The 17232-nt window shown below is 42.0% G+C and overlaps 1 protein-coding gene across 1 annotated transcript in view; it reads left to right on the top strand.

The window, feature by feature from the left end:
• NADSYN1 (NAD synthetase 1) overlaps positions 1-14372 on the top strand; it is a 37258-nt gene extending 22886 nt beyond the window's left edge. The window contains exons 16-21 of the mRNA XM_082224893.1: positions 486-592; positions 1341-1472; positions 2226-2295; positions 3179-3307; positions 4338-4514; positions 13321-14372. Coding sequence (XP_082081019.1) covers positions 486-592; positions 1341-1472; positions 2226-2295; positions 3179-3307; positions 4338-4514; positions 13321-13374 — 669 coding nt within the window. The 3' untranslated portion in view covers positions 13375-14372. The remainder of the gene's footprint in view (positions 1-485; positions 593-1340; positions 1473-2225; positions 2296-3178; positions 3308-4337; positions 4515-13320) is intronic.
• The last annotated feature ends 2860 nt before the right edge of the window (positions 14373-17232 follow it).

Genomic DNA, 17232 nt, shown 5'->3' with positions numbered 1-17232 from the left:
TTGCACTTCTTACAATACAGAGTAATTTACTAAACCTTCCAATAACTGACCTTGCTCCCACTTACTTTGTTATGTCAGGAACCTCAGGCCTGGGAGCTGAATATGGCCTTTCAGGCCTCTCTGTCTGTCCCTTGAGACTCTCCCCAGGCCACACATCCTCCTTAGGCATGTCCTTGTGAGTTTTTGCCTGGCTGGAATGTGTCCTTGAACTCTGATAGTGCCTCTTGCTTGCTTAGATAGAAAGGGGTGCATGAATTTCTGCGTAAGCACCAGCCTACTTTTATTCATTGCCCCACCCACTTTGGCCTCTGCCCACCACGGGCATTGGCCCCCAGAAGGCTTCCCAGAAGGAAATGTGGCCCGCAGGCTTTTTGTAATTCATGCTGTTCTTAATATCCTCTTGCTGAGACTGATCGACCTGCCACAACCTGCCACTTGAGAATTCCTTCTTCCTTAAAACCTGGTTTTCTATATTTGACTTCTAGGCCAGGATAAGAATGGTACTTGCCTACCTGTTTGCACAGCTGTGCCTATGGAGTCGCGGAATGCCAGGTGGACTGCTAGTGCTTGGAACATCTAATGTGGATGAAAGGTATGCATCTTAGGGGTTAGGAATGAAACTCTCTAAATAACTTCAGTAGATATCTAAAATGCTGGTAGAGACAAAAATATCATTGATGGGTTTGGGTTTTGTTACAAAACAGAGTGCTAATCTAAAAAACAAAACAACAACAACAACTTGTCCAGTTTTCTTCTGTATTCCAGTTTGGTGCCTAACTTAGTTGGTCTTTAAGGTGCTACTGGAAGGAATTTTTTTATATCGGTTAAACAGTTATTGAAAACATATACATAACCGTTTAATTGGATATAGGAAGTGGATTGAGAAAGTTGTGTGTGTAGTACACACCTTTTACTTTCTCAATATGTTTGCTTAATATGTCTGATTAAAAATAGAAGGCAAACTGTACTGATCAAGTAGAGTCCATTAATTCAGTTATGTAATATCTGTCAACTATTACTCACCATGATGGCACAACATCCAGCTGTTCAGGGCTGACCGAAAGTGGGAAGTGGGTCATTCCAGGAATACCAAGGTTTCTCATGTTTCATCTGAAGCAACTAATAGTAGATTCTCCTTCTGTGGAAATTTCAAAGAAAGGAGTTGTTCAGACAGTCATGGTCATGAATTTCAGTTGGTCTGCTCTGGATAAACATTAGTCGAACACAACCACTAAAATGTTTATACTGTTGCATGACAATGTGTAAGAATCTGGACCTTTTTCTCTCACTTCCTTTCTGGATTACATGCAGAGTAAAAATACTTGTGTTCTGTCTGTCAGCCTCCGTGGATATTTCACAAAGTATGACTGTTCCAGTGCTGACATCAACCCTATTGGTGGAATTAGGAAGACAGACTTGATCAGCTTCATCCAGTATTGCATCGATAATTTTCACCTAACGTCACTCAGAGGGTAAGACATGCAGTGATGAAGCTTAGGCTTTCCTTGAAACTGGACTACACTCTTGACACCACAAACTCTCCTATGATGGTTGCATGTTAATATGATTGAAGTCTGACCCCAATTAGGACTGTTGACTAAATTGCAATCCGTTTTTGAATGCCAGCAAGAAACAGTATTGCTTACCCTAAAGAACGATTGTATTTGACAGCTTACTTGACCAATGGGAAGTAGTTTCCTGAGGCCAACTGTATTCCATCATCTTGACATTGATTGACAATTTATGTATGCTTGCCATTCAGTAGAAACAAAACCACAAAGGAGATAATAGTGGGAACTGCATGTGACAGACACCCACACTTAAAATAGGTGTGGGTAATATGTTTTATTGGATAAATCCCTCTGTGTATTCCCACAGCAGACATTTTCATGTAACTCAGAGGACCTAAGTAAGATTGAGGCACCTTTACAACAAAACCAGAACTTTATTTGTTTACACTTGAAGGGGGGTTATAGCTTAGTGGTTACCTTTGAAAGGCACAGCACTTTGTTTCAAACCAACAGTCTTTACAGAAGATTTAAGACCTTCCTTGACTTCACACTTAAACCTGTCCTTGGAAAGTCATATGTCCCCCTTGATAATTGTTCTGGGGAAAAGGGAACACAGTGAGTCCTTGATGTAAATAAGCTTCCCCCTTGCAAGAAGAGCTAATTCTTCAAAGGAGACCAAAAAACTAATCCGGCTGGATTCTTTTTCTTTTTCAGTGTTGTGTCTGCACCACCAACAGCAGAGTTGGAGCCCCTGAAAAAAGGAGAGGTCACTCAATTAGATGAGGTAAAGGACAGCAACTACAAAAACCCCTTGGAAGCCTGATGTGTAGCTGCTTTTTCCTTGTTTGTTTGTTTAATGTTCCTGATTACTCTACATTATGTGTTGGTTTTGTGACTTATCCGGTACAAACAAATCAATGCAAATGTGCAAACATCACATCTTTTCCTTCAATTATTTCTCCAGCAAACCAATAAGGCATCTCAATTATAATATCTTGCATTGGACATGATGTCAGTGAGGGAAGCTTCTGCACAGCCGAGAGGCTTGGTCTGACAGCCCTGAGTTAGTTTGTGGCAGCTGTGAAAAAGGGAAATTCCATGCTCTGGATCAATAGAAAAAGTTGAAAAGAAAACTGCCAACATCACAGTGCCATCATGCAAATTTACACCACACCTCCTTCAGGAATACAATGTACAATTCTGGTCGCCTCACCTTAAAAAGGATATTGTAGGGTTGGAAAAGGTTCGGAAAAAGGCAACCAAAATGATCGCAGGGATGGAGCGACTCCCCTATGAGGGAAATTTGCAGAATTGGGGAATTTTTAGTTTAGAGAAAAAGTGAGCAAGAGGTGACGTGATAAGAAAATTAGGCATGCTATGGAGAAAGTGGTTTTCTCCCTCAGAAACTCATTGACATCCAGTGAAGCCAAATGTTGGCTGGATGGGAATAATTCTTTCTGCCTTGCTAGTTTTTTAAAATTGACAAGAGTTGCTTCTATATGTGAAGGAGCATTCAAATTGCTTTTTATTCTGCTGTGTATAAAGAAAAGTCTCTTTTCCAAGCTTCAGAACAGATGATAACTGGGCTACGTGTACCATGGGTCTGAATCAGTTGATGGTGGCTCCTTAGGAATTCACGGTTTTTATCTTAATCTATGTGATTTCAGGAAGACATGGGGATGACGTATGCTGAACTCTCTGTATATGGCAAACTAAGGAAAATAGCCAAGTCTGGACCGTACACTATGTTTTGCAAGCTAATCACAATGTGGAAAGATATTTGTACTCCAAGAGAGGTAATGAGAACCCTTGTCCCATGTTGGGAGTTGGGATGCTGTGGAGATGAGTGACATGATATTTTGCAGGCAGGGTGCTAATGTTGGACATGGTGCTCAAAGGCTGCAGCAATGAAATTGTCAGCTGCAGGAAAAGCTTAATGGCAGAAGGACTTGAGGTTGTCGTTTTCTTTTGAGTGTAGAGGAGGAAGAGAATTCCATTTGGTCTGCATTTTTAAGCAAATGCAGGACCTAATTCTCACCTCCCAAACTAATACATTGATTAGAATATAATTATCTTTCACAATTCATTTAAAAATGCATATTTTATGATGAAATGTATTTTAAAATGTGTGTGTTAAGATAAAATACATATTTAAAGTTGCATTTTATTGCATATTTAAATACATTATTTGTAAAAACATATTTTTAAAATAGCAGATTATTATGGAAACAGAATAGAACTGATTTATAAATATATATGAGAAATTGACACAGGCTGGAAATGGACTGATGTGTCCATTCCTATTGAGGACTATATATACTCAGAAGAAAGGAGGTTGATGAGTATTTGGAAGAAGACAATTTTATCAGTTAATTGGTCCAAGATTGATGCATTATGGGAATTTGGGAGTGAGTTGGACACTTTCTCTGTTTCTGTGTGTGCCAGACAGAATTTGGCCACCATTTTGGACAGAGTCCATTTTTTTATGCACATGTCATTGGCAGGCCTTTCAGCACAGATACTGAGGCTCAAGAACTTTATAGATTGTTAAAATTTTACCAATAATATATAAGGTGAAATATCTGTTCAACCCTGAGAGATGCAGTGGCATAATTCAGACATCTTGCCAAGTCAGGATTGAGGAAGCTTGGTATCAGTATGTTCTGATACATATTCTGATGTGTATTCTCATTCTCTTGCTGCATCTAGTATGCTATACTAAAAAGACCCGTCTTTTAAGAGCCCTTTTCTCATCTGGGATTCTGATTGCGGTTGTGAAGCACCTTCAGGTTGTTTTATTCTGAAATTTTGTGTGTTGTACACCAGGTGGCGTCCAAGGTTAAGCATTTCTTCCGAATGTATTCTATCAATCGACACAAAATGACAATTCTCACCCCATCCTACCATGCTGCAGACTATAGCCCTGATGACAACCGTTTTGATCTGAGGCCCTTTCTTTATAATACCGCCTGGTCCTGGCAATTCAGGTGCATAGATGAACAGGTAAGTGGGAGCCTGTTCTTTATTTAACATCAGAGCCCAAGTGCAGGGAACATTTGACCCTCCAGATGTTGCTGAACTGCAACTTTGATTGCCCCCTAGGCCTAGTCCATAGCTAAGGAAGATGGGAGTTGTAGCTCAACAACATCTGGAGGGCAAAAGGCTTTCCATAGTTGTTGACATCATGGTGATGCATAATATACTCAGTACAATGGTACCTTGGGTTAAATACGCTTCAGGTTACAGACTCCGCTAACCCAGAAATAGTACCTCAGGTTAAGAACTTTGCTTCAGGATGAGAACAGAAATTGTGCTCCAGTGGCGCGGCAGCAGCAGGAGGCCCCATTAGCTAAAGTGGTGCTTCAGGTTAAGAACAGTTTCAGGTTAAGAACGGACCTCCGAAACTAATTGAGTACTTAACCCGAGGTACCACTGTATATGTATAATGGAAGTGTGGTTAGTAATGTACATCTCCAGTAGAGAGAAAGCAATGTCCATTACAAGGAGCTAAAATATTCTATAGAAATGGATGTCAAAATATTGAAGTAGTTAAGTGTTATGGAGACCCTTATAAGCAAGCAGAAGTTCATTTAATGTACGAGCTATTCTTTTGTGCATCTATAGGCGCCCTTTCTCTTGAGGTTGGTCAGTATGGCAGACGTTACCATAAAATTCCATAGCCAAGCAGGGATTGGAATCTGGGTTTCTTGGGTCCATGGACAACAGTTTAGCCGAGAGGTGGAAAACCTGTGGCCCTCTAGCTCCCATCAGCCCCAGACAGCATGGCCAGGGATTAAAAAAAAAGGGGGGGTCTGTAGTCCAGATTCCTCACTGTTCAAGCCTACGCTAGTAATGGGATTTGTTTACAACTATCTAGCTTTCGGACCAAAGGTTGATGTCTGTGGATGTCAAAACTACCTCTTTTAAGGGGTCCCAAGCGCATTTCCTAACTTGCTTTTCTTTTGTGGGGACCATTGGGTGAGGAAGCTTCTGAGCCATTGTCTATCCCCTCCAGTACAGGCAGAATGGATAGCTTTATGTAGTCTTCAATTTTGGGTACATGAGTGGGGAGGAGACATGTATGTTGCAAAGCTTAGGCTCCCTCCTGAATTTACCTGTAATGAATGTGGTGGGCATTCATGGCCATGCTCCCTCTTTGCCTCTGTCTTTTGCAATACGATTTCTGACACCTGCATAAATGGGAGCTTATCCCAGCCAAGGCCTTGATTTAAATAATAATAATAATAATAATAATAATAATAATAATAATAATAATAATAAGCTTTTGTGGGGCTTGACCCGGCTTTCTTGCCCAAAGCAAGGTTCATTAGGTTCGTAGCTGAAGTCCTGGTTTGCTGCAGCATTCAGCCTGATCAATGGAGTTTTAGACCTGGATATGGTTCTGTTCCAAGGCAAGGTACTGGAAGGTATGGAAAAGATCAAGCAGGCATCATAATTATGACTTGCTTGTGGTCTTCAGTCACAGCCGTAACATTATTTTAATGTATTTTCTTTTGCTGGACAGAGGAATGTTAACACCTTCACATTTTCCCTGCCAAAGATTTTTACACCTTGGTTGCCTTTAATAGTATGTTTATGCATGCAATAAAATGCTAATTCCCACCTCCCTGAAATGCCAGACATGCTGTAATAGTATCTGACTTCCTGGAAACGCAAGATAAAAGATGCCATGTGGTCCCTGCTTCTTTTCTTTCTTTCTTTTAAGCTTTGTATTGTTTTTCCATCATTTTTTCCACAACGTAGACCTGACCCAGTCTCATTGAAGTCAAAAGGGTGGTGGTGGGGAACCTTACTAGCTTCAGTGAGAGCTCGTTTGGATGTTATTGCGGGGTCATATTTTTAAAATCTTTCTGTGCCTGTAATAATTTATGGGCATGATTAATCGGGGCTTAAGTATCTAATTACCCGGTATATTGGTGTAGTCATTAGCCTTTGCCAGATGCCTAGGCAATATTGCCAGGTCTTGCAGCCTTATGTGGAGCTTGGACTGCGCACAAGTGTTACGCTGGCAGCCGGATTGCTCAACTTAAGCAGTTTGAATTGTCAGGAAGGATGACATTCCTAATATCTCATGTATTCAGGAGGTTAGAATTGTAGAGTAGGAAGGGATCCCAAGGGTCATCTAGTCCGCCCCCCCCCGCAATGCAGAAATCTCAGCTAAAGCATCCATGACAGAACACCAGAATGATTTGTGTTGCAGGCCCAGGATCCCTCTTCCCATTCGCTGCCCCACTCACTTACTCAGCTAGTTTCTGGGGCTAAAGCTAAAGCCACATTCCATGCGTTTGCAGACCCCTGCAACTCTTGGCATTTCCCTTTTCCCTCCCGGCTACTTCCCTGCCAGTGTCCCTTTGAAGGCCACAACTGGCACAGAGTTGAATTGTTGGTGTGAGCGAGGTGCACGCTTTCACACCAAACCATTTCTAGGCCTCTCTCGTGGGTCCTTGGGATGCCGTAGAAGGACTGCTCTGTGTTGGTTTCTGCTCTCTTCACTGTGCAGCAAAGTGCTTGTCACAAGACAATGTTTACATTCCACAGTCAGAGCACTGTTGGGTTTTCCCACGGGAATGGGAAGCTGGATGTGACGTTACACTGGTTTCCGGTTTTTCACTGTTCTCTCGGTGTTCGTTATTCCGAGGAGAAGGATGGTTGCTTCTCTGCTCCAGCAGAGGCAAGATGCATGTTTGTAACTTCTCAATACTGAACTGAGAATAAAGCAACTTTAAGCATGTGGCACGTACTGTTCGTCATTCCGTTGTGCACAGGACTCTGCTATCACAACATTTTGGTTATGGGCCCAGAAAGACGTAAATCAAACTGAGGAATGCCAGCAGAGGTACAGAGGAACGGATCGGCGTTATCTGCTCTGCGCGTCGAGTTTGATTGATGAAGGTATGTGCTCATGCTGCCCGGAGCAGCCTGCCAGTTTCTAGTTTATGGTTTTATGGCTGGACTTTGAACTTTTAAAGCCGTTTTGCCGCGATACAGTTTAAGGCTATGAGACACAAGCTCACATGCTTGATGGCTGAGAAAGCGAAAGTACTATTACAAGTGCTTCTGGATGAAGCTGCTGTACTGTAACGCAGCTTGTTTAAAGCAGCAATGATGGCTAATGCAAAGCTGGCTGAAGCTTTTGGGATTCCTAAGCTCAATAAGAAAAATTACACGGAGTGGGTGCAGTATGCAGAGGCAATTCTGCGGAAAGAAGGTCTGTTTAATGTTATTACAGACAACCCCCCAGCTCCAATTACAGATGAATGGACTGCTAAGGATTCCAAAGCAAGGGGAACGCTTACGTTGATAGTATCCCCAGAAGAGCTCTGTTTGTTGCGTGGAAAGACCACAGCCAGAGAAATTTGGGACTCTTTAAGAGAGGCTCACTTGAGGACAGAAGCTGGTTCCTCAATGTACTACTATGCCAAGCTGCATGGCATGGCTCTTGCTGAAGGTGGAGATGTGCGTAAACACCTGATGGAGATGCAGAATCTGAGACATGAGCTGCAACAGAGAGGACTCACCTTTCCAGAGGCTGTGTATTCCTTCATGATACTACATTCTTTGGGACCAAGTTGGGAGTCCGTTGCCACTCAGATTGCTGTTCAACCAACTGCTCAGCTCACAGTAGCCTATGTTACTGCCGTGATCCAGAATGAAGCAGATCGCCGGGGTGCTAGCTGCATGGGTATGGGGGAGTCTTCACAGATGACATCCCAGAGTGCAGTGGAACCACCAGAGGGCGCCAAAGCTTTGAAGGCAGTGAAATGCTACTCGTGTGGACGTCTAGGCCATATGAAGAGGGAATGCAGATATCCCAGGGCCAAGACAGAGCAGCGCAGCGGAAGCTCATCGCGTGGAAAAGGCCAAAGCAAAGGCAAAGGTCCGGTGTCCAGGACAACGCAGCACAAGGCAATGGTCTCACGCTTCACTCCAAAGGTTGCAAAGGTCCAGAAGACGTCTAGATCTTTCTTCGTTGTTGATTCAGCAGCTACCCACCACATGTGCAACGACAAGAGACTGTTCGTGTCTTTTACACCGCAGGAAGGTGCAATTCACCAGGCGGATGACCACACGATCCCCAGTCAAGGCTACGGAACTGTTGTTCTTCACAGTTTGGACTTAGAAATACAGGATGTACTGTATGTTCCAGATGCCACACACAATCTTCTAAGTGTGATGCAGCTGAATGAACGCAACATTGACGTTTCCTTCAAGAACAAGAAATGCACCATCACAAAGAAAGACGATTATGTATTGCATGCTGAATGTGTTGATCGTTTGTTTATTTTGTATTATGATGATGTTGTGCAGAATGATACTTGTTGCATTGCAGGTTCTAACAAAAGTTTGCATGCAGGATGTATTCATGATTTTCACAGGAAATTTGGTCATTTGCATTTTGAGGCAGTATCTAAAATGCCTACCTTGGTTGAAGGTATGACCATTAAACCCTGCAGGTACCACATGAAGTGCAAAGCATGCGCAGCAAACAAGGTGAAAATGGCTGCGAAAGGTAAGGTGTCTAGTAGGCAAGCTACAGAACCATACCAGATTGTTCATGCTGATTTAGTTGGTCCACTATCGCCCTCTTTAGGTGACAATAGGTTCTTCATGGTTCTCATTGATGCATTTTCCAGGTATATTTACGTGTACAATCTCAAGCAGAAATCAGAGGCGTTTCCAAGGTTCAAGGAATTCTGTGCTTGGTTGGAAAATGTGCATGGTAAGAAGATAAAAATTCTTTTCACAGATCGCGGGGGGGGAATTCACTTCTCAGCAGTTTGAAGCTTTTCTGACTGAGAAAGGAATTCAACACGATTTGTCCAGTCCTCGCTCGCCATGGCAGAATGGGCTTTGCGAAAGGGCAAATCAAACATTGCTTCAAGGGTTAAAAACCTTGCTGCATGATGCAAATCTTCCAGAGAGTTATTGGGCCGAAGCTCTCTCATGTTTTGTTTACAGTTACAATCGCAGGTTATCTTCAGCGATTGGTTGTACCCCCTATGAGAAGATGTTTGGCAAGAAACCGTACATCAAACACATGAAAATTTTTGGTTCTGACATGTGGATTCACTCACCACAAAGCTCCAAATTAGGCAAACGTGGATTGCATGGTATCTTTCTAGGTTATCAGAAAGGTTCTTACAGAATAATGATGACTGACTCTAAAACAATTAAGCTCACAAGAAGTGTTGAGTACAATGCCAAGTGGGGGGAGAATGTGGGAATTTTTCAATGTTATCCTGATGACAGTGATGAGACTGAGGATAAGCAACAACAACCCACACCCACTGATGAAGGTTCTGATTCTGAGTCTGAAACTGAATCGGGTGATTCAGAGGATTTCAAGAGTGCGAAAGCCTCTATGCGACCCTCTGAAAGCTCTGATCAGGAATTGGAAGAACCATTGTTCACAATAGGTCACTTTTCTCCTAAGAAGGAAGAGGAGAGTGTTGAAGACCAAAGGCTAATTCGCAGGTCACAAAGAGCCACAAAAGGCAGACCTCCAAAAAGATTTGCTGATGAATTTGCTAAGACAGCAGTAGCAGCTGTTAAAAGCTCCAAGAAGGTATTTGAACCTTCAAGTTTCCAAGAAATCCAGGATTTGGATTCTAAGGAAGCTGAGCCATGGTTAAATGCCATGAAGGCTGAGCTTGATTCCTTAGAAAAGAACAAAACTTGGGAGCTAGTTCCAGTAGTTCCAGGAATGAAACTGCTTGGAAGTAAATGGGTCTTCAAAGCGAAGACTGATCAAAATGGCAAGATAGTCAGACACAAAGCCAGATTGGTAGCCAGAGGTTTTGCACAGGTACCAGGTGAAGACTATCACGAGACCTACTCACCCACGGTGAGATATGAGAGCATAAGGCTTATGCTCAAGCTAGCTGCAGAGGAGAATCTACACATTAGTCACCACGATGTAAATACAGCATTTTTGTACGGATCTCTAGGTGAATCACTTTATATGCTTCCACCTGATGGCGTACAGGTAAAACAGGGATTTGTTTGTGCTCTAAAGAAGTCCCTTTATGGTCTCAAACAAAGTGCACGGTGTTGGCACACAAAACTCACTGAAGCATTGTTTTCTCTAGGTTTTCAGCAAGGGAAAGCTGATCCATGTGTATTTGTCAAAGAGGAGGGGCAAAAGAAGCTGTACTGTTTGTTTTATGTTGATGATATTTTATTCTTTTGGAAAGATGTTACAATGTACAATAATGCCCTAGCTCAACTGAAAGAGCACTTTGACATGAAAGATCTTGGTGAGGTAAACAACTACCTATCTCTGGAAATAGAGAAAGATCAAAGTGGTGACATTCTAGTACACCAGTCAAGGAAAATTGCTGATGTGTTAAGCAAACTGAACCTGATGGATGCTAACCCTGTAGACACACCGATGACAACAGGTTATCAGGTAGAAGACACTGAAGAAGCATTTTCTGACACTACACTGTACAGAAGTGTGCTAGGCAAGCTAAACTTCATTGCCAGATGTTCAAGACCTGACATTGCTGTTAGCTGTAATTTGCTAAGCAGACAAGTTAACAATCCTACTGTTAAGGATTGGAAAGCTCTGAAACGCATAGCACGCTATTTGAAAGGCACTATGCATTACAGACTGAGATTTAACAATCAGAAGTCTGGTGGTCTTGAGATTTTTGCAGATGCAAGTTTTGGAAGTGACACTACAGACAGGAAAAGTACGTCTGGAGTTTGCTACATGTACAATCAGGGTCTTTTTGATTGGTCATGCAAAAAGCAAACAACAATCAGCTTAAGTACTTGTGAAGCTGAACTGAATGCACTGTCTTATTCACTTAAGGATTGTGAATGGTTGTTACAATTGTGCAAAGACATGAAAATTCCTGTCAAATGTCCAATCCAGGTTTACCAGGACAACAAAGCATGTTTGGCTTTGCTGAATTCGGAAGGTTGTAAGCAAAGCACGAAGCACTTGCAATTGAAGGTGCAACATGCTAGGGAACATATTCAGAAGGGACTCGTAACGGTGTCCTATATGCCAGGTAATGAAATTCCTGCTGATGTATTGTCCAAGATTGTGTCAAGGGATCAACACTGTACCTATGTACAGAAGTTGGGTTTGTACTGATATTGTACGAACACGCTGCCCAGTGATGTTCACGGAAAGGGGGAGGATGTTGGTTTCTGCTCTCTTCACTGTGCAGCAAAGTGCTTGTCACAAGACAATGTTTACATTCCACAGTCAGAGCACTGTTGGGTTTTCCCACGGGAATGGGAAGCTGGATGTGACGTTACACTGGTTTCCGGTTTTTCACTGTTCTCTCGGTGTTCGTTATTCCGAGGAGAAGGATGGTTGCTTCTCTGCTCCAGCAGAGGCAAGATGCATGTTTGTAACTTCTCAATACTGAACTGAGAATAAAGCAACTTTAAGCATGTGGCACGTACTGTTCGTCATTCCGTTGTGCACAGGACTCTGCTATCACAACACTCTGCTCTCTTCCCATCAGAGCCATGAAGTGACTTTAAGGGATGTAACTCTGCTGGGCAGGAGAGAGGGAGACACCCTGATACAGCAATTTCAATTGCAGCTGCTCAGATCCTGAACGCTAGTCCATTTCCTACCACTAGAGTATGAGCACCAGTTATGTGTCGCCACTACAGCCCTATGAAATGTTGAAAGCAAGTACCCATTTAGTGTGGAAACTGTGGCTCATTGGGAACATACTCATCATGACGAAGGGGCATGTATAGTGACCATTATGGGACCTGAAGAGGAGAAAGGTGTTTTCTTTTAATAATAATAATAATAATCATTTATACCCTGTCCACCTGGCTGCTTTTCCCCAGCCACTCTGGGCGGCTCCCAATAGAATATTAAAGACACCATAAAATATCAAACATTAAAAACTTCCCTAAACAGGGCTGCCTTCAGATGTCTTTTAAGATTGCCTCGACATCTGCTGGGAGGGTGTTCCATAGGTTGGGTGCCACTACCAAGAAGGCCTTCTGCCTGGTTCCCTGTAACCTCACTTCTTGCAGTGAGGGAACCACCAGAAGGCCCTCGGCACTGGACCTCAGTGTCTGGGCTGAACGATGGGTGTGGAGATGCTCCTTCAGGTATACAGGGCCAAGGCCATTTAGGGCTTTAAAGTTCAGCACCAACACTTTGAATTGTGCTCAGAAACATACTGGGAGCCAATGTAGGTCTTTCAGGACCACTGTTATATGTTTTTTTAGTGTCCCTTGGTGAGAACAGACAGGGCAGAGCTTGTGCGATATGAGTTAAGCTATTTTCATGCAAGAGGAATTGCCACAGCCTGCTATGCCAAACAGCCTGGGGTGCTTGCTTGCCTTCTCTACCAGTAGTTCTGCTCACAAGGAAGCACCCCAGACTGCCATTTGGAACAGCATATTGGGTCCATTGACTCACATAATCATTTCTGTGCTTCTCAATTTGTTTCCCTGCTGCTTGGAATACTGGTTGTGATATTTTATCCACAAGCAGATCTGTTTGTTGGGAGATATTCCAGGTTCCCTGCTTTAAACTGAAGGTTGAGGTATGTTTGTCTTCCAAGCAAAGTGTGTTACGTGACAAGCTTTCAGGAGACAATGTAGAGAAGCCATGGGCTGGAAGGACTAAGAACCCCACCTGCTGATTCTGTTCCACTTTTTCTTGGAAGAAAAGGCCACAAGGGTTGGGGAGTTGATGCAATTATTTGTGCATAACGTATAGTTCAGCTCTTAATTGGAGTTTTGTCCTGCCTGGATCTTGATGAAAGGTTAAATAGTTGCTTGAACTTCTGATTTACAGGTTTCAAAAATAGAATCCAAGGAAGTGAACTCCAAGCTTGAAGATGTGGCTTGATTCCTCTCACTCTTGTTCATATCTTGAAGATCAGAATTTCTGCAGGTTCCCTGAATTATTTTCATCATTATTTTTGATTATGTTACTGATTTATGTTACTGTAATATCAACAGTAGTAAACTATTCAAACTGAACACATAAAGTATGATTATGATTATAAAATTGTTCCAATTACACAGTTTAGTATGTTTTCTTGGTTTCTGATTGTCTATTTATGAAGGACATTTTAGTCCTTGTTTTGAATCATCCCTCTCCACAGTTGGACATGAGACAGTCTCAGCTGTTTTTTAAAATCAATAGCTTTTATTTTTTTTAGAAAAATCAACAATCACCAAAAATAAATTAAACTAAATGTTTAAACAGAAAAGAAGAAAAAGCACTGACGCAGAATAAAATTGCAGAATTGAATTAAATCAGTCGATTTTCTAAGAAATTGCTCTTGCTGTCATGAACCTGTGAGATAGAAGCGCCAAGTTTACGAATTCTAAAGTTGGTCAGACTCTTCACTATAATCAGTAACATGTGCAGAATTAAGACCAACAAAGTAATGATTCAGTTGCACTTTTTGTATACATTAAAGATTTAAGATGGATCAACAACATCTTGGATGACTGTTCCAAAACTTTGGTTACTTACGGGTCATATAATATGATTTGGCCATTTAAGTTGCCTGGATTTATTGCAGTGTTCTGGCTGGGGTGGCAACTTTTAGAACACGAGTAGTAGCTGTGTCTGAGGTTTTGGATGAAACATAAAATGTTCAATACTTGGAAACCATTGGAATATATGGAAATAATTAATATGACCAACACCAGTCATAGCAACTCAATCTTTAGTTTGGGAAAATATTTGCTCCTCTAATGAACAGTCTGCATATGATTTTTCTCTTTTAACTTGTTGAACTGAAATCATAAAATTTTACAGTCACTGGCACATGTGGACGTGAAAAATGATTTTTTTTTTCATTTTACTGTGCAATAAATTCACATTTTAATGAATCTAATTGGCTCTGTTTTTATTTTTCATATTTTTTGTTATTTACATAGGTTTAACTGCTCTGGTCTGGTGGCTAGGACAGCAAATAGAGGCCCTGATTAAGCCTGGTAGTGGAGTATGTGATTAACTTTAAACACGGATATAATCCTGCTGACGTCAGAATGGCCTAAACAGGGACTTCTGGGTTCTTTGCTTGGCACTTTTGATATTTAATAATTTAGTTAAACATTAAAACCCTTGAGAGCTTGCCCCTGCATTGCATTTTTGCATTGCTACCTAGGGTAGTTCCCATCTGCCTCCATTTTTATGTTACAGTGCTTATCTCTGGTGAATTTTACATAGTAGTTAGAGGCTAGCATATAAGTTATTGCCTTTTAGTGACAGGACTGGTGGCTTGATTTGGCCCCCAGGTGCTTCATCTCCGGCTGCCAGCACAGCCACATCTCTCTTTCCCACCTACTCTAACCATCTGCCTGCCCTATTCTGTCCCTTAGCTTTTCATTTCCACTAAAAATTGGTTCAACCCAGACTCACCTCTGTAAGAACTAGGCTTCAGAACACCATATAGTGTGCAAGAAAACATCATATGCTTTGGAGACAAAAGGAAAGTCTCTCCACAGTGGGTATGAATTTGGTTCATGGCCTTATTTGTGTATGAACACCAGGGACTGTAGACTGGACAACCAGATTCTGAAGAAAAACAATTTGTTACTGGACTTTTTCAGATAATTTATGTAGAAGGTTTTGCTTACCAATAGGCTTGGGGGAGGGAATCAGGTAAGAGTTTTTGTTCTTAAGTAAACTTCTGTGTTGGCAGAATATGGTTGTGCAAGTCTCCCCACACACAGGAAACGGGGCAAGAGTGTGGAACAACTGAAGATTTAGAAAAGAGCCAAGTTCTCACAGTAGGAGTGGGGAGCTTGGAGACTCGAAAAGCATTTCAAAACCCACTGAGAGATGATGGTATAGAATATGTCTGTTTGTTCATAATATGTACATAAACAGGAAAGAGATGATGAATAACAAAGCTCCCATTTAAACTAAACTCCGTCTTTTCAGGGTTGCCCATTCTCGGCCTGAATGGTCTTCTTGTCCCTTGTAGAATTGTGTAGAAACTAATCTGTGGTATCTAAACCATCACGCTCCATACTTGCCTATTTGCCACACTTTAAAAAAAAAGACAGTGGAGTTACTTTGACAGGAGGAGACAGGTTTGGAATGTCTGAAAAGCTTTGCGGTTCCTGTACCCATAATACTCTCCCTCCCAAGTAACTCCACATATGAACACTCATAAGTTGGCCCATTGAAATGCTGCAGGCCTTATTGGGATGGCTTCCAAATAGCGTCTCCCCAGGGTCATACTTAATGTTGTGAGTGAAATTGGTCCATGCGTGTATTAGGCCAACACATGAGAAGGGCATTTTCAAATTCTTGGGGACTGATGTTACAGAGGTGTAACAGGGCTTTAAATGCCAGACGCAGATTTTAGCAACCGCTGTGCACAGTCTGTAATGCTCAAATTGGTCCTTGCTTTTCACCTGCACACCTACGCCACATGTCTACATCCCCATGTTGATTGCGTTTACACTGACACCTCTGCAGTCAGCCAGGCACCCTTGTATGTTGGGACCTGCAGGTACCTCATGCAATTGGCACACATACCTGGCAAGGACTTTTCTCTCTGCTTCTTCCATATTTAATGCCTAGAGAGCTGGGATATGGAAGCAGTCATTCATATTCATTTGCTTTTTGGTCTTCATCAAATAAAAAACTTGTCAAAAATGTTTAAGAGGTGATGTGCCAGAACTATGAAGGGGAAAAAAATGAAATGGGTCTTTTATGTTTAAGAATAGCCCAGATGTGTGAAATGTTTGCTTCAGGAGACTGTGACCAAGTGTTCCCACCAAAATTTCCACAGTCACTTACACAGACTGTAAGTCATAAGGTGGTCATGTGACACCATTGTTTGGCTATGCTGTCTTCCTGGAATTGACCTCATTACATTTTTTAAAAATACGTTGCATTCTGAGACACTTAAGATTCATATAAAGCTAGATTCTTTTGAAAGTTCCATAAGTCTCTCCTCTTGGCTCTCCCTCACTGTTTTTAGCTTACTTGCACTAAGGTTCACAGTGTCATCTGTGTCTTGCAAGTGTGTGGCCAAAATTATAGGAAAAGGGGAATGAAATAGTCTCTCTTGATTTTTTTTAGGGGCCTGGAGGCCAGCTAATTTTTAACGAGGGCTATATTTTTTAGCTGAATAAGGGTAGAATAGCCAGCAATGTTGGCCCATATGTATGAGCTGAGACATAGGCAAAAAGCTCATTAACCCTCTTTCCCTCCCATTGTGAACAGAAACAGAGGCACTGACTTTGTTTACTTCGGTGCCTCACTGCCATTTTCTTATGTCTTGGCATGAGCAAAAGAGTTTTTGGCAGAACTAAAAACAATAAGCCTTGTGGCAACTTGGAAGGCTGTTTTGGTTTGCTCATCTCATACGTTTGTTGACTGGAAAAATAGCCTTTTGGGTAAAGAGATGCCTTTATCTGCTGCTGCAGTGGTCGGAGAAAGGATATAAGTGCCTTCTGCCTTTGTCTCTGCTTAGGAGGAAGTGGCTGGTGTACATAATGGGGGCATGGGATCAGGTAGGAGCTATGCAGAGGGTGAGAGAGAGAATTTGGAGAGGGGCTGGATCTAGGCCTTAATTTATCAGCTAGTGAACACTGAAACAAACACATTTCCCCTTAATGTGGCACCTGTGCTAGCCATGATCTGGTGTGAACACCGCACTGTTCCATCCTCATGTAATAGCTGAGGCAGTCTCACTGCAAGTGATTGTGTATTTTAGATCAGGGTGGTGTA

The sequence above is a fragment of the Podarcis vaucheri genome, assembly GCF_965113315.1.
Source record: "Podarcis vaucheri genome assembly, chromosome: 1".
Lineage (NCBI taxonomy): Eukaryota > Metazoa > Chordata > Lepidosauria > Squamata > Lacertidae > Podarcis > Podarcis vaucheri.
Note: the sequence above shows the minus strand (reverse complement) of the source record. Positions and strands in the feature narration are given on the sequence as shown.